We start from the raw sequence: 25,644 nt of genomic DNA on the forward strand, positions 1-25,644 counted from the left end.
GACCAGGAACTTTATAGTAAATATAAAAGAATAATTCTTTTGATCAATAATTATCCCCAAAAGCCTGAAAAACAGGAGTGAGTTTTATTTTCCACGCATGAGATGACTTTGTCTTGTTTTTCCAACAGCTTCCCTGGCCAGACAGTTCCTCTGTCGGTTGTGGCCAAATGGGGAGAAAGAGAAGAGCAGCATCCCTAATGACGAGCTGCATGCTTTGCTTGGGTGAGGTGCTCGGTTCCTTTCTATGAGCCAAAGGGCCTTTGCCAGCGTTTGGGTTCTTCATCTGGTCAAAGAGAAATTACTTTGGTTAAGGAGAACTTGGAAGCAATGAAATAGGTTTGAAATTAACAGGATTTTGAATACGTGGATCGTAAGATCCTCTAGTTCTGTTTTCTGTTGTCAGCCTGTTTCTTATCATTATAGAGGAAGTTAAGGAGTCTGCAGTTGTATCCTATCTTTTTATCCCATGAGTCAGATATTTCTTTATTACCTACCATATTCAAGACAAATTCATCACTTCCAAGGTGTCTTAACTATATTTCCAATTGAGACATCATTTTTTTTTTTACCTCCTGCCAAGTATCTGGAATCTTTATTTTTCTTTTAAATATCAGTAGTTATTTTAAAGCTTAGTACCTCGTAATATCTCAAGAAAGAAAGTTTGATTTAAGAATTCTATAACATGTGTTCATACTCCTGTGGCTCTCAATGCAGCATCTACCTGGAGCACACAGACAGTGTTCTGAAGGCCATAGAGGAGATTGCTGGTGTTGGTGTCCCAGAACTGATCAGCTCTTCTAAAGATGCATCTTCCACATTCCCTACTCTGACCAGGTGAGGAAGTTCTCTCCTCTGGTTCTTTCCCTAAGTTAGAATCACACCGTCCAATATGTGTAGTTTCTAAAATAACTACCTCACTCTTCATCTGATTCTGATACAGATGGTAGATATAATCATTTGTTTACCACATAGAATGTCTACTATGCATTTTTTCCAAGGGGCTCTCAGCCAACTCATGTGAAAGGACCTTACTGAAGAATGAATTTTCAGTAGTTAGTCTTCAAAGACAATGATATTTAGTCACCAAACTTCTATTAGTACTTTCATCCTTTAAACGTGAGATTATTTTTTTCAATATTTTAACCACCTTTAGAAGGATAAAGTGATTATTGTATCTAATCACGTTTATCTCACTTAATGGGTTTTGTGTCTCATAATATTAATGGTCATCTTACATTTGTATGGTATTTACAGTTTATAAAACACCTTTACATTCTTTATCTCATTTGATCTTTTTGAGGATTATGTGAAGTAGGTATTAATAACCCTATTTTACTGATGAGGCAAATGAAAGTTAGGGAACTTGCTCAAGCTTTTACAGGCAGTAAAGTAAATGTGGAGCTAGGAACCTAAAGTCAGATCTTACCACCACTTCACTGCTCTTTCCATTCCAGCACACTGTATGCCTTTATAAAGTTAATGCCATTGTTTCACATGCCATCTTGGGCTTATTTCTAAATCCTTCCCACTCTCCCATCCTTTTACAGTGGATCTTAGTGAAAGGACATTCAGAGTGATGGGCAAGAAAATGACTTTTGGTTCCTTGGCTTCTAAGAAGTTCTTTCTAACCAGTGCATCACTGTATGGGTGTACATGCTCTTCCCCTCTTCTAGGCAGACCTTTGTCATTTTTTTCCGTGTGATGATGGGTGAACTAGAGAAGACAGTGAAAACTATTCAGGCTGGCACAGCAGCAGACTCGCAGCAGGTGAGTCAAATACTCCCACCCCAAGAAGTAGACTTTGGATTACAGTAAGTCCTCACTTAATGATGTCCACAGGTTCTTGGAAACAGTGACTTTAAGTGAAACTTTGACTTTAAGTGAAACTTTGTATATAATGAAACCAATTTACCATAGACTAATTGATGTAAACAAGAGTTAAGTTCCTATGGCATAATTCTGGTCATGAAAACATCATTAAACTTATAAATAACAACCCCAAACACTCTTAATATTAAACATTGAAATGTGAGCCATATACATATTTAAGAAAGATTAATGAAAACAAGTAAGATGATTATTTGCTAACCCACTTATATTAGGTCATGGTCACAGTTGGCCAGAGCCTATCCCCGCAGCTCGGGATACAGAACCCACCGTGGGCAGGACGCCATTCCATCTCCTGGTGTGCGCGCGTGCACACACACACACACACACACACTCTCTCTCTCTCTCTCTCTCTCTCTTTCTCTCTCACTCACTCAGACTGCAACATTAGACACTCCAATTAACCTAACATGCACATCTTTGGGATGTGGGGGGAAACCGGAGTACCTGGAAAAAACCTGCTCATACATGGGGAGAACATACAAACTCCACACAGACAGTGGCCCTGGCCGTGAATAGTTTTTATTTTTTATTTTTTTGGCTCATTATAACAAAACAACACTAAATGAAATGTTGTTATTTGAAGACTTGCTGTACTTGGAAGCTTTTGACTCTTCTATTCCTTGGGTCTAGGATTTCTCCTAAGCTATTTCCTTTGATTTACTGAGATCCAGGATTTTTTCAAAGAGCTCTTGGCTTAATTGTCTTTTCTTCTATTGGAGGAAAGATTGGACTCTGTTTTCCCTGGCTATTCCCCAGGGAAAAGCTTGGCCTGCTACACAGCCCTAGCTCTGGAAAAAATGTCCTTGGTTGCAACTTCACATGCCCAGTAGGGTAATGCTTGTGATCTGGCATGAGATGAGCAAGCCTGTTTGAGATGTGGTGGTATTGCTAACCAGAACTCAGCTAGACTGCTAAGAGCATAAGCTAGCATAGAGGATCAAAGAAGCCACACGTGTGTTGCAGAGGCTTTTTCCTACTTGGAAATTACTGAAGAGGAGCCATCTTACTAGAAAGTCTTCATAAGGTACCCTAATGTTTTCATATATATACAGGCCTCAGAACTATCTTGTGGGTACACTAGTTGCCACATCTCTTTAGGAGGATAAGTGGCTTAAATTTCTGAATTGCTGTGTTATTCAAGAACTAGGTATTAGTAGGAGTACTGTGAAAGATGTATTTGTCTGTGATTCGGAAGTGCTTGTGTATTTGTCTGTCCCCAGATTCATGAAGAGAAGCTTCTCTACTGGAATATGGCTGTTCGAGACTTTAGTATCCTCATCAACCTGATAAAGGTGAGTATGGAGGCCCCTTGACCCATCTCACTGGCTAACTGTAGAAACCAACAGGTGTCGCGGTTTCCAAAATGATCTCTCTCAGCTCCTCTCCCCACCCTTTCTTGGGGACCTGCTTTCCTTTTCTTCCCTTGTGCCCTACCCATCTTGGATTACTCCTTCTCTTCCTAAGTAATTTCTTTTTCCTTCTCTCTCTTTCTCCTTTTCATCCATGCCACAGTATTTACTATTTAATGGCTCCTTCCATTTGTCATTCCCCTACCTTCCCTCACCTCACCTTAGGTCCTCTGTGATCTGGGCACATGCCCCACTATCTCCCTCTTCCAACCCTGAATGCCTTCTTTATCCTTCAGGCATACTCTGTGTTCTCACCTACTCCATGATTTTGCTTATGCTATTCCCCAGCTTAGAAGGTCATTCTCTTCTCTTCTTTCCGCCTCTCACCCACTCTTTCTTAAAGCTTTGATCAAGATCTTAGACCTTTACAATGCTATCTTCTTAACATCCCCATTTGGAATCAATTTCTTGTTCCTTACTGCTCCCCTCTTCCTTTTCTTGAACTTTAATTATGATGAATTCTTAATTATGCTTTGTAATTAATTTAACTGTTGACAGGCATTCTTCATTTTAGAATTCTCTACATCGAGAGCTGTGCTTTGTACAATGGGAAAGAGGCTGGGTGCTCAAGGGAGCATACCTCAGCTTTGGTTTTTTGTCTTACATCTCTCCAGGTTTTTGATAGTCGTCCTGTTCTACATATATGTTTGAAGGTGAGAGATCAACTGAGCCTTATTTAGTATTTATTCTTCCCATGGGTCTCTAGAGAGGGCCTCAGCGGGGAGGAATTGTTTAATACCTTGCCCACAAGCCAGAGTCTGGAATCTATGCTAACAAGTGGTAGTTTAGAAAAGACAGTGGATACATTTTTCTATAACAGTTGGATAACTAAAGAAGCCAATTTTCCAAGAATGAAAAACTTTTGGTTTTGGTCTTAGAACTAGGAGGAGTGGCTTCAGGGCAACTGACTTCAGGAGCAGTAGTCACTCCCTGTCATTCCTTCTCAGGTAACAGGGAGAAATGTGGAATGTGTGGTTCTTTTTTAAGGCCCAGGGGTGGCCTCATAAATGTGGGAGCTGATATCCTCATAACTGCTGAACTCTCCTCCCATGGGAATAGCCCTGATTAGCCCTAGATTTGATGGTATACCTAATGGGTTAAAAGCTAGTGAATGTTATGAGGAGAATGCTTCTTCCCCACTTCTTATGGTTCCTTCTGAGTTGATGTCACCTCATTCTTCTGGCCTCTGTCTTCCTTTGTACTCCCTCCACCCTGGTGCCAGTGTGGGAGATGGGTGAGTAGGAGGAGTAATTTATGTGGTTGGTAAATCTGATAATTCGGCATGTGCTTTCTCAGCTCTACCCAATTTTTTCCTCTTGACAGTACGTTGTCCTTAGGAAAATATGGTTCCCATCTGTTCATCTATGCCCTCACTCTTAAGCTGAGCAAGGCTCCTATCTATTGACTGTGTATAGGATAGGTAAATCTGCCTAATTCTAGGTTCAGTTAGTAGGCCCATTTAGTTTTCGCCTTATCCAAATTAACCATTTGGACCCCTCCTAATTTATCTTTTATGTCCAAAAATAAGAAAATATAACCCTGGGCTGAGTGATGCTATGCTGCCTTTTAGGTGAAAAACCTCAGCCAGAGGTCATCACCAGTATATCTCTTCTCTTCTTCAGTATGGGCGTCTCTTTGTGGAAGCATTTCTGAAGCAGTGTATGCCGCTCCTAGACTTCAGTTTTAGAAAACACCGGGTAAGAACTGAGAGCAGAAAGCAAAGACATGCTCTGTATAGTTATTCAGAAGATATGTTTATGGTGACTCCTGGGCTAGGCGTGGGGGCAAGTCCTCTTGCCTCGTCTAGGCCACAGTCCTACTTGGGCATTTTTTGTCCACTTCAGCTATCACTGGAGATACCCATTTGGGACTGAATATTCCAAAGTGAGCTGAACTCAGACCCGCTCTGAATGAAACCCACCTTTCTACTCCTATTTCAGATCTAGGGGGTGGTTTTTCCTTTTAGTTTGATTTTCTTGTGTTGCTACACTCCCAGGACCTCATATGTTAATGTGTTGTTTGCTTATTCTTTTGTGCTTCTCTAGGTCTACTCTCAGGAATAATTAAAAAATAAGAACTGATTTTTGTCTTAAACTCTTTGCTATTATAATGGACTATCTTGAGAGGTGGTGTTTTTTTTTTGGGGGGGGGGGTAGGGGGCAACTGGGTTCCAGGGCTAAAGTAGTTAAATAAGGGTAGAAACAGAGATGATTCCTTACACATATTTAGCAAGTTGAACATTGCTCAACATTCTCACAATATTTGGTTGATCCCTCATAACCCATAAAAAGAAGGGGGTGGACAGCTAGCCATCACTTCTGCTGTTTGAGGGCCAAATTAAGATGATTATTGATGTACAGCCAGAATCTGTAGGTTTTATTCTCTTTGGAGCCCTTGGTTGCAAGGATATCTTGCATCTAAAATGAAATGAGAGTAATTTGTATGGCAATTATGAATTTTATTTGTTATAGGAAGATGTTCTGAGTTTACTGGAAACCTTCCAGTTGGACACAAGGCTGCTTCATCACCTGTGTGGGCATTCCAAGGTAAGAGGGAAAGGAGGTCATCATATCACCATCCCACCTTTTGGCTTAATCAACAGTTGAGATTAGGAGATATACAGGCCTCAGTTCCTTCTCTCTCTTTTTTTTTTTTTTATCCTTCTTGAGCCTTTATTTTTGGGACTGTTCTGTCTAAAGGCAGTTTATTCAAAGTGGTCAGATCCTTAGGTTCTGGTTAAGATCAGGCAGTCATCTAGAGGGAAGTTTCTGCACCTGAAATTTGGCTCAAACTCCATAGCCCCATTTTCTTCTTTGGAGAGAGATATGGAATGTTGGTGCATGTGTTACTGCTACCAAAGTACACTGGGTAGGTGGAATATTATGTAAGTAATGACTCTGTTGGAGACAAGAGGTGGTTCTAAAAGTAGCTTTAACTTTTTAGCTGTACTGCTTACTTGTCAAGGAACACATCTGTCTCTTGTGAGAACATTTTAGCATTAAAGGATTTTTCCACTTGAAGCCTAAAGTTGAGCCATTTTCGCTTTTTGTCTGAAAGAGCACAGAACCATAGAGTTCTGCAGTCACTGGCAAACCAAATGATTCTTAGATCCAGTTCCTATTACTCACTTTCTCTCCTGGTTCTAAATTTAGAATATGCTGAACAGTGAAAATTTAAGAACTCTCAGCTAAACAGGGCTACTCTTTATTGTTTAATATCGGTGTAATATATGTTCAAGAGTATTTTAAGTAAATGGATTGATAATTAGTCAATAAGAGGTTATAAAGAAGAACCTAGAAGTCTTGGTGGTATGTTTTCTAGACAATCTCAGCTTGAAGGACAGCTGCCATTCTCTTCTGAGTTCTCTGCCAAACTACTGCTCTTTGATGGAACATGTCTCTCGCCTATTCTAGAAGGGCTTATGCTTTTATACAGTGTTCAAGATGTCAGGAATGCAAAAGTTTCTGTATAGGAAATGTGGAAGCATGATGGTAAACCCAGTTAGGTGCATTTGTTTCCATTCAGATTCACCAGGATACGAAGCTCACCAAACATGTGCCTTTGCTCAAAAAGATCCTGGAGCTGTTAGTTTGCAGAGTGAAAGCGATGCTCATCCTTAACAATTGCAGGGAGGCTTTCTGGCTGGGAAATCTCAAAAACCGGGACTTACAGGTAAGCCTGGGACCCTGCCAGTGATAATCTCTTACTCTTACTTTTTTAATTTTTTTGAGAGCATTAGGTATGTAAGGGAGGTCACCTGAGCCCTGCCCTCTCAGTAAGGCTTCTTTTCTCTCAAGTTTGGGCCATTCAGCTCTTAAAATTAGGGTAAATTGCCTTCGGGGCCTGGTCACGGGCTGTACCCCTCATCCCAGCCAGCAAAGTTGCCAAAATGTGCCACTGATACAAACAAGGAGATAGGGGAGCCAGATCAATAAAACCTCTCTCCTCAGCCAGAGGAATGCCTTTAAGTCCTACTGAGGGTAGACTCATAACATTTTTGTATATGGACAAACTTTATTTTAATTGTTTTGGGTTTTTTCCTAAACCAGTCTGTCTGATTCCTGAAATTATTCTCTGGCTAATTTTAACAAGTGAGCATTTCAAAGGTCATTCAGTAGTCTGACTAACTGGCTAAAAAATTTTATATTGCTTATAGTATTGCTTTGGAGTTACTGCATTTTTAAACTAGGATCCAAACCCTTCTTATACATACTTATAATACCTGAGTTTTATAATCTGTTATATGAAAAAAATAGTCCTCCGGAAAATTAGCTCCCTTTTGTGACATCAACCGTATAAGGTAGACACTGTTGCTTCTGTGAGAAACTTGAAGTTCAGTCCTGCTCCAAAGCAACTCTTCTTAATTCATTTCAGCTTCTACATGGCCATTCATGTTTTGTGTGTTAATGGTCATATATCTTAAAGTATTTAGGAAATTTTAAAACTGAATTCAACATTAACTGAGTCATCAATACAGTCTGGCCTTGTAAAATCTAGTATATTAGAATACAAAGATGGACTTTAAAAAAAAAAAACTACATATTATACTAGAGCGACATGTATCTCAGAAACCTTGGGTTGATTATCACTTCTCTAGATGCTGGATAACATTTTGGTGCCCATGTTTGAATGGCTAAAATATCTTCCTTTGCATTGCCTGTAAACTAAACCTTTCTCTCCTTGAGACTCTAAATGTGATTATTATAACCCACCATTTGTCTTGGCCCATCCACATCTAGGGTGAAGAGATTATATCCCAGAATTCCCAGGAAAGCACAGCAAATGAGAGTGAGGATGACACATCATCCCAGGTCTCCAAGAGCAAAGCAGTGGAGGTATCTCTGCATAAGGCACCAGAGTGTAGCATTGACGTTGCATTTTCTTAATTATTCTGAGTTGGTAAAAAGTGAAGAATTTTCCCTGTTGATGTTTATAGACAAAGACTTCTATGCCCATCTCCAGTCCTTCCAAAAAAGCTTCTGTGCTTATATGAATTCTCTGGGAGTCCAGGAAAAAAACCCCACAGTCTTATAATCAGTCAGCTATCTCAAGTTGTGGCATACATTATAGAGTTGAAAACTTCAATTATAGCCTCTGATTTTCCCTGAATTCACATTTGAAATCATATTAGAGGGGAGAAAATAGGCCAGAATGTTCTCTGAGTGTTGAGAAGAATGAGTTAAACCATTTAAACATGATGGTTTGACTATGTAAAATAGAAATGTGAACACATTTGGTTAAAACCAAAGCACAGAAGCAAAAGTTGCCACCACTGAGAACTAAAATAAGAGTAGGGATTCTTATTCTTTCCTAGGCTACTACAGATGTTTTTGAAACTTAAAAACAAGTTAAAGAAAAATGTATGTGTTTGTAAAATTTTATTGCAATTCAGGTGGATTATAGAATCCCTCCTATGGAGCCTCTCTATAATGTAATATGAGGCTAATGCAGAAAGATCACTTAGTATGAAAATTATTTTACATCATGGTCTTCCATTTTATTTGTATAGTACACCTGTACCTTGTTCTCATAAAAATTTGAGCCAGACAATATGCTATTAGTTTGATACCTTCTCCTAAACAGACCTCCAAGATTAGAGTTGTAGACAGAGTGAATTTTGCACTGGATTTCTGCTGAGATACACCAGAATTTTTAATTTAACAAACATTTTATTCTGTAGTAAATGTTCACTTTGTTCCTATGTCACATACATACAGTAGAGCAGGAGGGCCATAGCTAATTTAAAAATTATGCAGACTTGGTTAGGTATCAAAATGGCCTCCAACCAAGGTCTTGACTTAGAGGTCAAGATGCAAGAATGACCTTCTGACTCATTTTTCAAAGTGGTTTAAAACCTATCATTTGTTTTAACAGTACAGTACAGTTTCAAATCCTGTGAGAGTAGATTTGTAATTCATGAGATCCTCTAGGTGATTTAAAGTATTAAGTATCCTTTGCCCTGTAGAATGGTGAAGAAGATGAAGCAAGTGATGGAGAAAAGGAGCAAGATAGCGATGAGACCGATGATGACTCTGATTAGACCACAGAAAGACTGATGCTGCCTCCCCATCTCTGCCAGCCTAACCATTTCGTGTTCGGGGTTTGAAATCTGCTGTCTGCCTTTCTCACTGGAAGCATCCTATTTTGTCCTCAAAGTGGGGATTTTACTGAATCAGCCTAATTGTGAATTTCATAGATTGTCTAACATCATGAAGGACCCTAGCTCAGGATTCCAATGTAGCATTACTTATCCATTTGAGCAAACATGACAGTGCTGTGCTGCAGAGTATTCATGATTCAGGACTTCAGATGCTAGTTTTTTAATTTTAGAATTTAGGTTTGTACCAGTTTTACAAATAAACTCTGTTTTAAGTTCTGCCTCAGCTTCTTTCTTTTCTGGATGTCCTTCATTTGTCAAGGATTAGATGGAATTGAATTGGATTTTCAGCAGAGCAATAATGAAGACTAGTGCCAAAAATCAGTTCTACCAACAAAAATCATGTTTCCCATTCTAAGGACCATCTTTCTTTGGGATGAGAAGATCTTTGTGATCTTTTTGTAGTGATGAAATTTCTTTTCAGTGCCCAAAGAAAATCAAGGGAACATTTTGGCTGCTTTTAAAATTTTTTTGGTCATCATGTAGACATAAGACAAAGTGGGAAGAGGCACCATCAAAATCATATTGACTTTGTATATATATTTTATTTCCACTTTTTCTGAGTTATAACTATAACCTAATTACAACAATGCCACAAAATTACTAATAATTTATTAGAAATAGAACATTAGTACACTTCAGCTAAATGCGGAGCTCTCACATCTGCCAGAAAGCCCAGTTTCAGTGCTACTACCAAGTTCTTTCTTGCCAAGTTATATATATAGTTTAAAAGTTGTTAATATTTCTGCCACTTTTGTATTCTCTAGTGTATTAGGGTGTGGCTAGTTAGGTTCTTGTCTTTTTTTTTTTTGGTGGTTGTTTTGGTGGGGGAGGTTGTTTTTTGTTTTTAAAATTAATCCTTGACCCACACATAGATGTTAGATCCCTTCAACCTCTTGTATATAGAAATCCATATTTCCTTTGACATGCCTTTGTTTCCTCAGTTCATTGTGATCTTAGATGTTTGAGTTCACACTGGGCTCATTGATTTATATGGGTTGTTTAATGGTTCTTTATCACATGTACATGTCAATGCTAGTTTGACTCTCTTTCAAGTGGTTGTCCAATTGTACAATGGAAATGTTCTCCCTTGCTCTGTCACTGACCCCTTTTTGGAGGGGAAGGAAGGAAAGGGGCTCCTGAATTGTCTCTGCTTCACAGAAAAGCAAATTTCCTTTACAACAGTTTTCTGTAAGCTTCAGGCACATAGCAAAGGGCATGGTATGAAGAACAGGAAACAGATGGGGACCCTTTACTTGGAGTGTTGCAAGGCAAAGGTACACTTTTTGTATGTTGCATACAGCAAGAGGATAGAGCGCAGCATCTGCTTGCACATGGTCACTGTCATCTGAATCTGAGGTTCCTTAAGTCCAGTGGGCCACTGGTGCTCCCGGCTGATGATTTTGCAAAAGGCTGACTTATCTGAAACTCTGAAGGTCCCAGTCCACTTTGGTGGCTGAGCTGTGATGACCCTGCCAAAGACGGAATCCACTCCACTGAGGCGGACAGGCTGGGGCTTCCTGACCAGCCCTTTCTTGTTGTTCATGGTTCGGAGCTCTGATGTGTGGCAGGGTAACTTGGGACTCATCCCAGTTTCCAAGAATGGGCTGTCTAGAACTAGAGTGACCTCTTGAAAGCACAGCTGCACTTCAAGGTCAGAAGGGGTGTGTGGAAAGCAGGGGGAAGCCCTAAAGGGGTGCTTGGAAGAAGGTGTACGTGTTGTGTGCCGTAGCCATTGGAAGCTCTCATCCAGTGGGGTCCATGGTGACCAGAGCTGGTATCCTGCCATTGACAGTCCTAAAAGAGTGGAATCAGAACATGGAATTTCCTTAGCATGGTTTTGGTGAGGGTATCACCATTCAAATTCACATCTGTCTTATTATTGACTTTAACTTAACTCTATAGCTCCCATGAACAAATTCCAATAGAGGTTATAGAGCACTAGAATTCAGTAAAGAACAGTAGGAGATGGTAACAAATACTGAATATGGCAAGTGCTGTGTGTACTAAAACTTTATTAACCCTCGTCACAAGCCTCTGAACATAGGTTTTAACCTATTTAACAATGAGGAAATAGATTTGTTCTAAATGAAGTATCCCCATTTATCATTAGGACCCAGGGTATGTTGCTAACTGCTAAAGACAATCTACATCTCTGAGATTGTAGAAGCTGCTGGCACTTTGTGATTTGTGGTTAGAAGCTCGGAAAGTCCACATTTTATGAAATATTTGAGACTCCGAATCTCATATACTTTCCACCAGTAGTTCTCAAAGTATGATCCCAGGACTAATACCTTCAGCATCATCTGATAATATGGGAGAAATGCAAATTCCTGGGCCCCATATCAGACCTATAAAATCAGAAATGGGGGTAAGGCCCTACAATCTGTGTTTAAACAAAGCCTCTGGGGATTCTTACAGTTTGAGAATTTTTTATGCTGTTCCTTTTAAGGAACTTCAGCTTTCACAATTCTTAATTATGGAGACGGTCTCGTCTTGGCCCTAAAAACTCTATTTTCTGATGCAAGTTTGTCTCTCTCTCTCAGAGCCCTGAGCTACGTATGTACCACCTCAGAGGAATTTACCAGGCTGGAAGGAAAAACATTTCCAAAGGCCAGTCTAAAAATTTCTAAAGATTTTTCTGGTTCTTCTAGCTCTGTTTTTTGTTTTGTCTTAATCTATGGGAGACACACTGGTTAAGAACTTGATTTTTTTCCCCTTTGAAGATGAAAGAGCTGGGAGGATGTCTGCTAACTCAAAATGTATGCCAGTAGAATTTTTAGATTTTTCACCATTCTGCCTTCAAATTGCCAGTATATAAAGGGTTTTCCTCAATTCAGGCAAAGCTCACATTTTTAACATTTAACATTTTTTTGAGCATGTACCTATTAAGGCAGCAGTTCCCAACCTTTTTGGCACCAGGGACTGGTGCTCCTATGACAATCTCCTGCCTGATGATCTGAGGTGGAGCTGAGGCAGTGATGCTAGTGCTAGGGAGCAGCTGCAAATACAGATGAAGCTTCACTCGCTGACTTGAGAGCTAGCTTGCCGGCCACTCACCTCCTGCTGTGCAGCTCAGTTCCTAACAGGCCATGGACCAGTACTGGTCCATGGTGGGGTGGGGATGGGGTGGGGTGAGGTGGGGAACCCCTGTTTAAGGGACATAGCAGAACCATTTTCTTTCCAACCCAGATATATTTCTCTGCTCCTCTTCTCCCACAAAAGGTAACAGCAGATCCGATGCCATCCCATCCAGTAATTGCCCAATAATGCTGTGAAAAGTTGACACCACCATAATTTATGAGACAGTAAAGTTCACATTTAAAAAGGATTGTTGGTGACATTTCAAACTAGAATACCTGCCCCCTGATAATGATCAGTATAAAGGAGATTTGTTGATTTCCTTCAACTAGTGTGTTTCTCCCGACCTATGCAGGCCCTTTTGCATACTATGTTCAAATATCTGGGCTACCTTAGGATGAGAAAATGACATTCAAGGGATAGTTATCTATTCCAAACAGCCTATGAAAGTCTTCTGATGTTTGACATCATGATCCTAAGAGCATCAATCCAAGGGCAGGGCTGCTCTGGTACATCACAATGGCAAGGTGGGGTGGAAGATGAGAGTATGACAAAAAAAGTATTCCATTCTAGCATCCTTTTCCTAACTCACTTCCTAAGAGCAAATGGGACCAGAGGTAAAAAGACTTTGTCAGATGTCCAGCCTAAGCTCTACAGAACCAATAACATATGAGAAGGGCTTCTGATCCCAGGTCTTTCCACCACTTACACACAGAGATTTACATAAAGATGGTTCACCCCCACTCCCACCACCAGGGAGGTCACCATCATCCACTCCAAGAGGGGCTGAACCTAGAAAAGTCTATTCAAGCTTCTCTAATAGCTCCTAGACAGGGAACGCTTTCTCCTGGTCAAAAAGGCTTCTCTTTCATACCGCTCCATGAAACCGAGTCCCTCCCCCGCCATGTCCCCACCTGGGAAAGGGGAAGGCAGCGTCAAAGTCAGCTGAGGTCCTCGTGAACTGTGAACTGCGATGAGGGACTGGAGCTGCCTGGATTGAGGGGACCTTCCGCTCCCAGCCCCCAGCTGGTAGAAGGCGCTTTCCCCTCAGGGTCCCTAACCAGGAGCTGGGGCTCAGACGGCTCTAGCCCAGGCGGAGGTGGCGGTGGGAGCCCAGGCCCGGACCTACCATCCGGGCTGGGCGCTCACCTGCTGAACTCCGCCGGCCGCACGCTCCAGAGTGGCTGCTGCTGTTCCTGGGCCGCATCTTTTCTCCACCGGCGCCTGGCAACCGCCTTTGTGACCCAGGACCGGGAAGGAGACAGTGGGGGGGCGGGGTAGACCGAGCCCAGGCGGGAGGTGGGAGGCTCGAGGCGCCCCGCCAGGGAGCTTCAGGTCTGGTCTTCCTCCCCACCCCACCCCCCCACACACACCCCAACCACCACCACCCCTTCAGCACCCCGGAACGCCAGGTCCAGAACTCAGTGTTCAGGAGTGCGGGTTCAAATTCGTCCTCTCCCTTCCTCGCTGCCTCCTACTCATCTTGCCACGTCTGTGTACCAGAGAACTCGCATAAAAGTTCCGGGACCTATAGTTAGTGTTAAAAGTCCTCATTAAACCCTGCTCAGTGGATATTCGGGCTTAGTAACCCAGAGTTCTGAAGGCTTTTGTTGCTTCATTGGAATGATCTCAGTGCAAGGAGATAGAATTTATAAATGCACACCTATTGAGCAAGAAAAAAGATACATGTCTTCCCTTGACTTTCTAACTGACATGTGTATTTAATTTTCTGCTTTCTGCATAAAAAGAAATGTAAACTGATCATGGGTGCGTGCTTTGCGAAGAGGCAGGCACTGCTTAGTGTTTTATTTATCTTTTCTCACATAATTCTCTCTCCCAACAATCCTAACTCATCCATGGTGTAATTCCTGTATTACTCATGCAGAAACCAATGTTCAAGGGTGAAGTGTCTCCTCTGGTAGATTTATGATTTAAAACTGAGATGCCCTGCACATCTGACTTCTCTGTGACATGCACGCAAAATGCTGACTTCAACAGTGAAGACTTCACTTGAGAAGCAGGGTCTCAATGGAAGAGAGAAGCCTTCTGCATGTCTGGAATTCTATACTTAGGGTCTATATTTATTATTTTAGAAACCATTTATATGAATACATAGGAGAGCTCAGATAGACTTTAATCTGTTTTCAGATATCTGGTGTCTGGAATCAGCTGGTGAGGGTTCACCACTTAATTGACCGTGTGACACTGAACTTTAGTTTTTTCATTGGTAAAATTCCTGACTTCCCCCCACAGTGTTTATGAGAGTCCTCTAAAAGCAGTTTTATAGCTTGTAAAATCTTAGTAAAGGATTGTTAGTAATGGTTTTTCCTCAACTACTGCTAGAAATAATGACTGTTCAAGCACATTTTTTAATTTACTGCTGAAGTCAGATTGTAAGTATTTCCTTAAACAAAATAAAATTATAATTCCACTACCTTAAAAACCGTATGTTAACATTTTTGGTATATCCTTCTTGTACTTAAGCTGTCATAATTTTTGCATAATTGTAATTGAATAAAAATTTATATTTCGTTTTTCCCTTCAATTTATCATGTGTGTAATGTTGCCATAGTCTTTATAATTAGTATTTAAATGACTGCATTCCATTGCCAGTAAGTGCCTGTACCACTGTTTACCCATTCCCCAACTGTGGAGATTTAGTTGTTTTTGTTTTTTTAATAGATAATGCTAACAAAGAGCACCTTAGTGCTTAGTGTTTTTTTTTTTTTTTCCTTTCTCTTTTTCAATTATTTTCTTAATGGTCAGGTCAAAAAGTTTGAAAATTTTTACAGCTCTTACTTTGAATTTACAAATTTCTTTCTGAAGGGTTTATGCCGGTTTACAGTGTGACCAGCTATTTGTGAGCCTATTAATTTCCTTTCAGTCTCTCCATCACTGGGCATTACCGTTCAAAAAATAACATTTTGTTTATTTGGTAAATGCAAAGTGGAACATCACGCTGTGTTGTTGAAAGACATTTTTTTAAATGACCAGTATTTAATGTGGTTTAATCTGCTATGCCCAACTTATTGCTGACACAGACAGCAACCTATGTTAGGCGCAGCTAAGAGAAGGGATGATGAGGCCCCAAGCGTTCCCTAACGACCCTAACTGCCAGTGACCCGGTTTGTGATGGGTCGGACTCTTGGTGCGTGCACACTCTATCCTCCCCGCCAGAGTTGAGACAACTGTTTTCAGCGGCGTGGAGGCAGAGTAAAACTCAGGAGCGGGCTTGACACGTCGCGCCGGCGCAACAGTATGCCGGTCGATTCGTGGGTGCCGAAAGATGGGCGTGAACTGGCGGCGCAGGCGCACGGGCGGCCTGGGGAGTCGGGGCGCCTGCGCAGTCGCTTTTCCTTAGGCGGCAGCCATGGCTGGGCAAGAGGACCCGGTGCAGCGGGAGATTCACCAGGACTGGGCGAACCGGGAGTACATTGAGGTCATCACCAGTAGCATCAAGAAGATCGCGGACTTTCTCAACTCGTTCGGTCAGAGGGCGAGCAGGGGGAGGCGGGATGGAGGGAGGATTTTGAGGCAGCTTGGAGGGGGCGCCGAGAGACTTCGGAGGGACTCTCTCTGGGAGCCCTCGTTTCCTGCCGCTTTTCGTTTCCTCTTCAGGCCCCACCTTCTTCCTCCTTCCTTGACCCTCAGGCTGCACTAGGTAGTCCTTGTAAGGTTGTCCTGCTCCCGGCTGAGCTTTACGGCCTCATTGCCATCACCCCGGATCCATTAACAAGTTCTTTTTTCCAGACACGTCAGGCAGCTCCGTCCACCCTCTGTTGTTTTGCATCTCTTCGATGTTCTCCTTGCTTCCTTTGTGCTCAGCTTCCCTTCCAGTTTTCCTGCTTTGCATTCAGAGCTCGCCTTCCAGACGCATCTTTAAACTGGGCGGTGTTGCTGCCCTGTTTAAAGACTCTTGAGTGGACCCTATCTCCATCAGAATCGAGTCGAAACCCAACAGCGCCATGCTTTTTAGTCCCCCCTTCACCGCTTTCCTGCTCATCCCTTCCTGTCTTCCGTTTTGCTATGATGAGAGTAGTAGGCGATAAGGTCAGACAGAGGTAAGATCCAGATCTTGGAAATCTCAGTATTGTTCGTATCCATCAGACCGTAGGTGTTCTGTCTGCTTCTACCAAAATCTTTCCTAGGCATGGCCTGCTCATGACAGTCTTAAATTCTTTCCGCATTGTTCCCAGATATCTTTCTCGATAGCAAGCCTGTAACAGAGGCTCCCACCTCATGTTCTCCAAGTGTTTCTTTAGGAGAACTGAGCACTGGATAGACTTTCTTACGTAATCACAAGGTGTAAGGATAACATCTAGTCATCTTTTTTCAACTCATGTGCCACTGTTCCACTAATTCAGCAACATTAAGCAATTAAGATTAAGTAGGGGAAATGATGTGTAAAAAGGTTTTTTAAATGTATTATTTTCTGACTGGAGGACTGATGAATTCTAAAGATGGAACATGAATTCTGTCAAAAAGCATCAGCAAGAGAAACTAGATCTCAGTGCACAATTCTCTAAGGCACGGTGGGGGACACAATAAGAACCATTTCCTGCACTCGAAGAATTTCTGTCTTGAAGACAAAATAACTTCAGAACAAAGCAAAACATTGTTTTTGTATTAATATACTTACATACAAGATGTATAGGACTATAATCTTGATGTGTCTTAGTATGGTGGATTTCCTTTACTCACCAGGGAATGGAGGGTGGAGGTAGTATTGAGAGAAGAGAACAGTATAAATATATATGTCAATAAAACATTCACACACATAACTTGCTATAACGGTTGTAGTAGAAAATGGTATCAAGAACTCAGATCTCAAGTATCGTGAAATTTTTTGAGGACTGAGTGAAGGATAATGGGTTAGTGAAAAAGATAAGCAAGTTTGGAGACAGTAGACTGAGAATCAAAGAGGCTAGACTAATTGATTTTAATGAACTGAAAACATTTGCAAAATACTGACCTATTCACCCTGCTACTCAGTCTGGATTTCCTCAGAGGCTTTTTAAAAAAAGTTCTACGCAAACTCTTTCAATGTTAGTTCTCACAATTGGTTTCTCCTGCTTTCTTGGCAAGGTGAACTGTTATTGGAGATTCCTCACAACATTCTTTACTCATAACATTCCCTCAGAGGAAGGGCTATATAAGAGGAACCAAAATATTGCACACTAGTGGAAAGATGCTGTGGTAACAAGGTCACAGTTTTGGCTTATTCTGGAGAGGCAGTGGAAAATCGTTGGAAAAAAATCACTGACATGGAGAGTTTTAACTTGATAAAGCAGAATTAATAGACTTTATCTGGTAGAAGTTAATATCTGATATGTACACACAGAATAGCCAAGCAAAGTATTAAGAATGTCGGTTCAATCAATAAAGTATCTAAAATAACAAGTCAAACTGGGGCTATTTTTTATTATTAAAAGTAATCTAGTATCTCGGCCCCCTAAGTTTGGATTTGGTAATGTAATATCTTCATTTCTGAACACTAAATTGATGGGAGTTTACTTCGAGAAGGCATCTGGAGCTCTCTGAAAATGGCAGTTATGCTAGAATTCTCACCCTGACCCCAGAGACTCTGTAGGCCATATGCTTTGGAGAGGGAACTGTTTTTCCAAGATATCTAATGACTTTCTGATCAGCTTTTTCCTTTGATTCCAGCTGGTGAGAGTAGAGTTTTGATCTCTTTGTGGTTTTCTCTTTAAACGTTGGAAGACCACCTGAGCCTGAAGACCCACAGATCATAATGCAGTAATAAATCCTAATACTAGGCCTATTCTGTACTTTGTGTAGTACAGAATAGTATTGATAAAGTTAATAAAAAGCTTGTCACAGATGATAGCTTTTCTATTTTTATACCATTTTTCTGATCCTACAGCTAATATGTGCAGAGAAGTATAATGAAAAATAGAGAACGTGACGATTTTTAAATCTCCATTTTTATACTTAGCCAACAAATACAGAATGCCTGTTGTGATTCGCTGTGTATCAGATGCTATGAGAAAGGAATAAATAAAAATAAATGGACATAGTAGCCACTCGTAAGACATTTAGAATTTTGTTGGAGAAATAAGACTTTCCTGCAAAAACAATTCAAGAGAAAGATAGTTTTGATTTTTGTAGGCTAAGACTATACGCAGTTCAGAGTTCAGAGAAGGATGTCTGGTAACTGGCCTTTGTCAGCAGTGATAATGTATACATTTGTCCCTCCTTGTCTGCTAGTTTGCTTTCTACAGTTTCAGTTACTCATGGTCAACTGTGGTTTGAAAATATTAAATGGAATATTCTAGAAATAAACAGTTTATATGTTTTAAATTATGTGTCATTCTGAGCAGTGTGGTGAAATCTCTTGCCATCCTACTCCATCTCGCCCAGAACATGAATCATTCCTTTTCCAGCATATCCACACTTTATAAAATACGTGCTGTTAGTCACTTAGTAACCAGATCCACTGCTGCAGTGTTGCATTGCTTGTGTTCAAATAATCCTTATTTTACTTAATAATGGCCCCAAAGCACAAGAGTAGTGATGCTGGCAATTCCAATATGCCAAAGAGAAGCCTTAAAGTGCTTGTAACATATTGTCAGAAGGTCACTAGTAGCCTAATGCTACATCACAGTGCCTATGTCATTCACCTCACTTCATCTCATCACATGGGTGTTTTATCATCTCACATTATCACAAGAAGGGTGAGTATAGTACAGTGTATATTGAGAGAGACCACATTCACATACCTTTCATTACAGTATATTATAATTATTTTATTGTTGATCTCTTACTATGCCTAATTTATAAATTCAACTTTACCATAGGTATATATGTATAGGAAAAAACATAGTGTATATAAAGTTCGGTACTATCTGTGGTTTCAAGCATTCACAGGGGGCGAGTCTTGGGACTCACCCCCTCCTGATAAGGGGGGGACTACTACTGTACACACTGTCAAGCACCCTGATGAGAACAACTGGCATTTTCAGTTAAAGTCTGGTGATAATGTACACATAAATGCACTCTGGTTTTAGATTTGTCCAGCTGCTGAATGTTTTCCCAGTGTTTTGTTTGAACCATTATAACCAAAGTGTCTGATGTTCAACATTTCATATTTCTCAACAGTGCTTTATCCATGTGAGCCAGTAGCATCATGTTTTTAGATTCTGATTAATGACCAGATTGACGGAGCCAGAACAGGACAGCCATCCATGAAGGAGCCCCTTTTAGCACCCCGCCCTTCTGGATAATTTTGTCTTTTTATGGGAAATGACAGGTTGTCAGTGGTAACATTCATGTTGCTACTGAATAGCATACATGATGTGCCTTTGAGCTTCCAAAAACCAGACTGAAAGAGATTTGGTCCTGTTGGACAGTCTTAGCAGTGTATCCAGGAAAAGGAGGATGCTAAGGTGCTTCTACTCAAGCAAGACCTGGGAATTAGAAGAAGCAGTACTACTAGATTAAAAAAAAAAAAACATTAAAAAGAATGAAGAGTGTCCAGAATAGGCAAATCCATAGAGACAGAAAGATTAGTGGTTGCCAGGAGCTGAGGGGAGGCAGAATGGAGAATGGTTACCAATTGGTAGAGGTTTCTTTTAGGGATTATGAAAATGTTCTAAAATTAGATTACGGTGATGGCTGCACAGCTCTAAATATTCTATAAACCATTGAATTATATATTTCAAGCAGGTGAACTTGATGGTATATAATTATATATCAATAAAGCTATTTTAAAAAAGAATATTGACGAATAGCAGTGAAGATAGATGAGTGAGAAAGGATCTAATATGGAAACAACAACAACAAAAAGGACTAGAAAGTGGAAGAATAGAATTGTAAGCAAATTTTAAGAGATGTGGGGAATAGATTACAGCCCCAGAGACTCAGAAGGATGGTAGCAGTGTGCAGTGAGACAGTGTGGTGGGAAGGAGTATCATACTGGGTAATGACAGAACTAGGCTTTGAACTCAACTCTGCTGCTATTTTGTTTTATCAGTGACCCATGATGGGCCCTCAACTTATCTAAGCTTACATTTCCCCACTTGTAAAATTAGTAGAGTCATACTAGAGTCAATCTTTTGTTCCACTAATAGACCAGAATCCATCAGGTTTTCAATAAACACCTATGCGCCAAGGCAAGATGCTAAGGTTATAAAGATTAATAAGAGACAGTATCTACCTTGGATTAACTCATTCTACTGGGGAAACAGACATATAGATAAATAACTTATAAATTACAATACATAAATATGATTGAGTTTTGTCCCATGAACATTTTTTCATGTCATAATATTCGAACTTCTGTTTTTTTAGTAGCTGTTTTAATAGTCTCTCAAAGATATGCAATACTTTATCAAAGCATTTCCAAGTAATAGTGGTGAACACTCTTGTTTGTTAAATCTTTTCTTTATCCAAAGAGGGAAATGATAACCCAAGGCCAAGTACATAAGTAATTTACAGATTAGAAAGTCAATCATAAATGTTTAGGTAAATACAGCACAGGGAAAATTGTATCTATCTGGCAAAGATCTCTCAGAGGTCCAATGTGAACTGAACCTTGAAGGAGAATGTTTAAACAGGCAAGATGAGTAAGATTTGGATATGACAAAAATTGAGGCAAGATCAAGGTATAGGAAGATTTGTCTCAAAGTGGATGTTGAAGCACTTTTGCATAACAGCCAGGGAAGAGATGAAAAAGAAGGTTTTGAGCTAAGTGTTAAATCATTGAGGAGGACAGTGTCTTGGAGAGTGGATATTTTAAACTTAAAATGTGAAGATTATTGAGAGATGACTGAACAACAGTGTTGGAAGAAGTAGGAAAAAGTTAGCATGCCTAGAAACCATTTTCTCCTATATATTAATAGTTTGAGAAAGAATAGTCAAGTGGTTTCTGTTAAAGAAGTTTGCAGAGTGAAAGGTATTTTAGGGGAAATCTAGATTTCATTTTGAGTGAGGTGGCAAAAGATTGGAAAAAATAGAGGAAGAAAATGAATTTTGTAGATGGAATATAAGCTCTACAAGGTATTTGATGTTCAAGTTTTCTTTTTCTGAAAGGCTTGTGCAGGTATTGATGAAACATTAAATGCCCTCCTAGACTAACAGTAGTGATATGGCTTCTATGAGCTCAGGAACACTGACACCTCCCCACTTCCCCATGGTCTCTGCTGCTTTCTTTTGGCCTCTGCTTTTCCTCCCTATGAGATTATTTTCTTCCTTTTTTCATTTTCCTTGTCTTGAAACTCTTAAGTTTGGTTATTAGCAAATGGGCATCACTACAGCTCTGGTGTATTTTTTGTTGCTGCCATAACAAATTACCACAAATGTAGTGGCTTAAACCCCATAATTTACTATTGTATAGATCAGAAATCCACCACTAATTCACTGGCCTGAACTCAAGATGTTAGCAGGGTGCCTTCCTTTCTAGAGGCTCTTGGGGAGGATCTGTTTCTTGCTCATTGGGTTGTTCACAGACTTTAGTTTCTTGTAGCTGAAGAACTAGGATCTCTGTTTCCTTGTAGGCTGTTGGCTGAGAGCCGTTCCCAGCTTCTAAAGATCACTTGCATCCTTTGGCTCATGGCCCTCTTCCTCCATCTTCAAAACCAACAGTAGCAAGTTGAGTCCCTCTCATACTTCAGATCTCTATTTCTGCCTTTCCTCTTCCTTTCTCATCTACATTTATGAACTTTTGATTAGGTTGGGCCCATCTAGATAATCCAGGATCTTAAGATTCTTAAACTTAATCACATCTACAAAGTGCCTTTTGTTATGTAGGATACATATTCCCAGGTTCCAAGGATTAGGATGTGGACATCTTTGGGGGCTGCTATTCTCTGCCTACCACATTTGGTAAGAAGTTCAACAGATCTACTCTAAGCAGCTATGCTAAGATACTTCTCACCTTGCCCTCTTCACTCCCCTGCTTCGCCCACTCGCTTCTATTTGTCTTATGCATGATACATCATTACTCTTCTTCAGCTCAGGGTGCATGTGTGTGTGTGTGTGTGTGTGTGTGTGTGTGTGTGTGTATGTGTGTGTGTTTGTTTCTGGAATGGCATTAATCCTGAACATCAGTCTCCTTTTACCAGATATGTCTTGTCGTTCAAGACTCGCAACACTAAATGAGAAATTGACAGCCCTTGAACGGAGAATAGAGTACATTGAAGCACGGGTGAGTATAGTGGACAAGATGCTTCCTTATGAGGCTAAACAGTGGCTGAGCAAGAGAGAATGCACATTTCCACTAAAACAAACCTGGAAGCAGAAACAGGCTTAGAGAAGTTTAATACCTTTCCTGGATTTGAACCAGGTATCTGAGACTTCAAAGCTGTCTTTTCTACCACTCCCTACTACCTAAGATCTAGAATAACATTTTTTTAGACCCTCTAATCCTTTTGAATTTATCTAATTGTCAATTTTCCTTCAACAGGTGACAAAGGGTGAGACCCTCACCTAGAACTGTGCCAGGCTGCTGCTGGAAGTTGCTTTACAGAGGTTTACGTGGGAAAGGCCTCAGCAGCCTTCAGCTCCTTCTCTCTTTAAAGAGCAGTGTGGCTTATTCTTGTTTTTCTTTCTTCAAAAATGTGGCCTTTGGGCTCTGCCATGTACATCTGGCAGTGTGATGTGGCATGTGGGGAAAAGTCCAGGGGAAATTTTGAAATCATTAGGCATTTCATCTTTTCAATAACATTTTGTAGAACTACTTGTCAATGTATTTGAGGCTCTCAGAGCCAAAAGCCTGGGACTCTTTGTAAAGGTCCTCCCCAACCCTCTCTTTCTCTCTTAGACTTTCCTTACAGCTCTCATTGCCTCTGCATTCATTCTGTAAACAGTCTTTGTCTCCTCTCCACCTTTGTTGGGAGTAGGAGAGACAGTTCCGGCTGAGACACTCATGCCCTGGCAAGATGGCTGCCAGAGAATGTTGCTAATTCACCAGTTTACTGTTCTTTTGGGGAGGTCAAGGCCAGGCCCCCACTTGGCTTGAAGGGACATTTTCAGAATTTTTTTTCTGTCACTTGGGGCATCTTTGCCTTTCATATTTCCTTAATAAACTCCTCAACTTTATCTGACTGCTGTGATTGTGCTGGGGAGAGGAGCTAGAGATGGGGCTCACCTATTCTACAGAAATCTGATGTGTGGGATTATTACTCTAACATAAAACTTTCAGGTGTAGCTGTTTGATCAAAGCCTAGGTGGGTTTCCAGCTGGAGCCCCCGTATTTGGACTTTGAGGTGACTAATTCATCCTGGAAGTCATTTGGTCATTCAGCAGACATTTACCAAGTGCTTACTATGTAGATACATTGTGCTTCAATAAAAAATACAGCATTGAATCAGGCATGATGCTTACAGTTTATTGAAATACCAGCATTCACACTGTTTAACTGCAATCCAGGGTTTTATATCTATGTCTTGTAAGGTACAAGCTAAATGTCTACTACTTTTGTAAAGCAAATGGTTTGAACGGATTAGTCTAACGCTCTTCATTCTAGCATCCAAAGCTTGTTATAAACTTGTGCCAACCTACTTCTAAAGACCTATACGGTCACACAGAAGTCACTGTGTTCTGTACACACTAACTTCCCCCTATTCTATTCAAATTGTATTTGCCAAAGTGTAGCTCATGCCAAACCTCCAGAAAGTTCCACTGGACTTTTTCAAACAGTACTGCCCTCTCCCTTTTCTTAGTCCCTCCTATCTTACCATGCTAACATTACACTTCACTTCTGGGTTTATGAGTTCTCCTATTTAGTATCTACATCCTGAAATATGTATGAGTGCCTTTTCTTGTGCAGCTGGGTGCCTTGCAGAAGGCAGATAGTCAATAAATACCAATTGAACTAACTTGTAAAGCTCAAGCTGCTTTATACTTTGAGAACTTCTGCATAGACCATTTGAAGACCATTTAAAATAGTACCATCACTTAAAAAATGGGATTTTACAATGGAGACAAAACTGGCATTCTTTACTTTGGTAAGTGCTGTTTTTTGAACTTTATTGAGCTCATTGTAGAGTTTTTATTAAGAGTCATTTGAGTTCATTATTTATAATATCTCCCTTATCCAGGATAAAGAAGTATTTCTGAAGTTCAAATTTTAGGTTATTTGGTGCTCTACAAATACTGAGTTCCTACTCTGCAAGGACTGTAATAGGGAAAAAGTGATAGTAATCTATATAATCAGGAAAAGCCTGCTCTTCAGTAAGATTATATGTGAAAATGCTTGATAAATTTTTAATGGTCTTGTAGATATTAATCTGTTAATATCAAAGTAATTTCTAAATAAGTTGGTGATTGTAAAGAGAGCAACTGGTAACATTTGATACTGGAGACAAGTGAACTCATCCTCCTTCTTACCTGGCACTTTAAGGTGTCAGAGTGCTTTCCTGTGTTATCACCCCTTTATAAAATGAGGCCTTGTCTCACTCAAAGACATATAGCTAGTATTGTCTAATTTATTGTGCTATGTGTGTTAAGTAGTTAATGTACTTTATTTCAATTAATCCTCAATCCCTAAGAAGTAGGCATTCTTATTTCCATGTAATAGGTTTAGAGTAAGTTGAGAGGCTTAAATTAAAGTCAGATGATATAAGTGAAGGTGATAGGATTTGAGTCTGTCTATAACCGATTCAGACTGCTGTAACCATTCTCTTTCTAAATGTTATATAACCAGTTCTAAAACTTTTCTCATCCCTAGTCCAGTGCTGTTTAATTATACTCACATTAGATATTTTTAAAGCTACTTTAATGTCTGGCAAATGCTGCACTGATGTCTACATTGTCTAGTTTCACTTCTTCCAGCTTCCTTTCTCTGAAGGTTTATTACTAGTATGCTGTATTTTCTGGAGGTCTTGCCTAAGAAATTTAACTCCAGCACTTCCTGTAGTTACCTCTGGGTTAGAGGTACTTCTATACCCCACTTCTGAAAGAACTTATTTCGTCAGGCTCCAGAAATGGATTTTACTCTCAGGTCATACAAATCTCTGCTCACAGGTTATTGCAGTCCATAAATAGTATTATGCTAAATCACTATTTATTTTGTTCTCAATGTGTCACTTGTTCAATTTACACAATTACAGTTGTGGTTACAGGTATGCCTCGTTTTGTTGTGCATCA

At 40.2% G+C, this 25,644-nt stretch overlaps 3 protein-coding genes across 7 annotated transcripts in view; 2 read left to right on the forward strand and 1 right to left on the reverse strand.

Annotated features, from left to right (window-relative positions):
- The window catches only part of FANCD2 (FA complementation group D2), a 52,036-nt gene extending 42,354 nt beyond the window's left edge, over positions 1-9,682 (forward strand). For all 4 annotated transcript variants that reach the window (XM_016121371.2, XM_016121374.2, XM_036220001.1 and 1 more), the window contains 10 exons: positions 129-222; positions 715-834; positions 1,674-1,767; positions 3,111-3,182; positions 3,914-3,952; positions 4,922-4,996; positions 5,771-5,845; positions 6,825-6,971; positions 8,039-8,134; positions 9,265-9,682. In XM_016121371.2, coding sequence (XP_015976857.2) covers positions 129-222; positions 715-834; positions 1,674-1,767; positions 3,111-3,182; positions 3,914-3,952; positions 4,922-4,996; positions 5,771-5,845; positions 6,825-6,971; positions 8,039-8,134; positions 9,265-9,339 — 887 coding nt within the window. In that variant the 3' untranslated portion in view covers positions 9,340-9,682. The remainder of the gene's footprint in view (positions 1-128; positions 223-714; positions 835-1,673; positions 1,768-3,110; positions 3,183-3,913; positions 3,953-4,921; positions 4,997-5,770; positions 5,846-6,824; positions 6,972-8,038; positions 8,135-9,264) is intronic.
- A 573-nt stretch (positions 9,683-10,255) lies between these two features.
- Positions 10,256-13,745, reverse strand: FANCD2OS (FANCD2 opposite strand). 2 transcript variants are annotated; one of them, XM_036220002.1, is made up of 2 exons: positions 13,687-13,745; positions 10,256-11,253 (listed from the first exon to the last, which is right to left on the reverse strand). In XM_036220002.1, the coding sequence occupies exons 1-2, from the start codon at positions 13,742-13,744 to the stop codon at positions 10,709-10,711; spliced, it is 603 nt and encodes a 200-aa protein (XP_036075895.1). In that variant the 5' UTR covers position 13,745; the 3' UTR covers positions 10,256-10,708. The 2 variants fall into 2 exon arrangements, with proteins under 2 accessions (XP_036075895.1, XP_015976838.1); XM_016121352.2 differs by having other exon boundaries at positions 13,452-13,745.
- A 2,111-nt stretch (positions 13,746-15,856) lies between these two features.
- On the forward strand, positions 15,857-23,868 carry BRK1 (BRICK1 subunit of SCAR/WAVE actin nucleating complex). Its single transcript, XM_016121389.2, has 3 exons — positions 15,857-16,025; positions 22,620-22,702; positions 22,961-23,868. The coding sequence occupies exons 1-3, from the start codon at positions 15,908-15,910 to the stop codon at positions 22,985-22,987; spliced, it is 228 nt and encodes a 75-aa protein (XP_015976875.1). The 5' UTR covers positions 15,857-15,907; the 3' UTR covers positions 22,988-23,868.
- The last annotated feature ends 1,776 nt before the right edge of the window (positions 23,869-25,644 follow it).

Source organism: Rousettus aegyptiacus, unplaced genomic scaffold (assembly GCF_014176215.1).
Source record: "Rousettus aegyptiacus isolate mRouAeg1 unplaced genomic scaffold, mRouAeg1.p scaffold_m13_p_4, whole genome shotgun sequence".
In the NCBI taxonomy this organism is placed as follows: Eukaryota; Metazoa; Chordata; class Mammalia; order Chiroptera; family Pteropodidae; genus Rousettus; species Rousettus aegyptiacus.

What these genes read in the sequence shown, in the direction of transcription:
- FANCD2OS (XM_036220002.1), bottom strand. Translation starts at nt 13,744, where the DNA reads ATGCGGCCCAGGAACAGCAGCAGCCACTCTGGAGCGTGCGGCCGGCGG. An exon ending in CGGCCGGCGGAGTTCAGCAG is followed by an intron (nt 11,254 to 13,686) that starts GTGAGCGCCCAG and finishes CCACTCTTTTAG; the next exon opens with GACTGTCAATGGCAGGATAC.
- BRK1 (XM_016121389.2), top strand. Translation starts at nt 15,908, where the DNA reads ATGGCTGGGCAAGAGGACCCGGTGCAGCGGGAGATTCACCAGGACTGG. An exon ending in GGACTTTCTCAACTCGTTCG is followed by an intron (nt 16,026 to 22,619) that starts GTCAGAGGGCGA and finishes TCCTTTTACCAG; the next exon opens with ATATGTCTTGTCGTTCAAGA. An exon ending in TAGAGTACATTGAAGCACGG is followed by an intron (nt 22,703 to 22,960) that starts GTGAGTATAGTG and finishes TTCCTTCAACAG; the next exon opens with GTGACAAAGGGTGAGACCCT.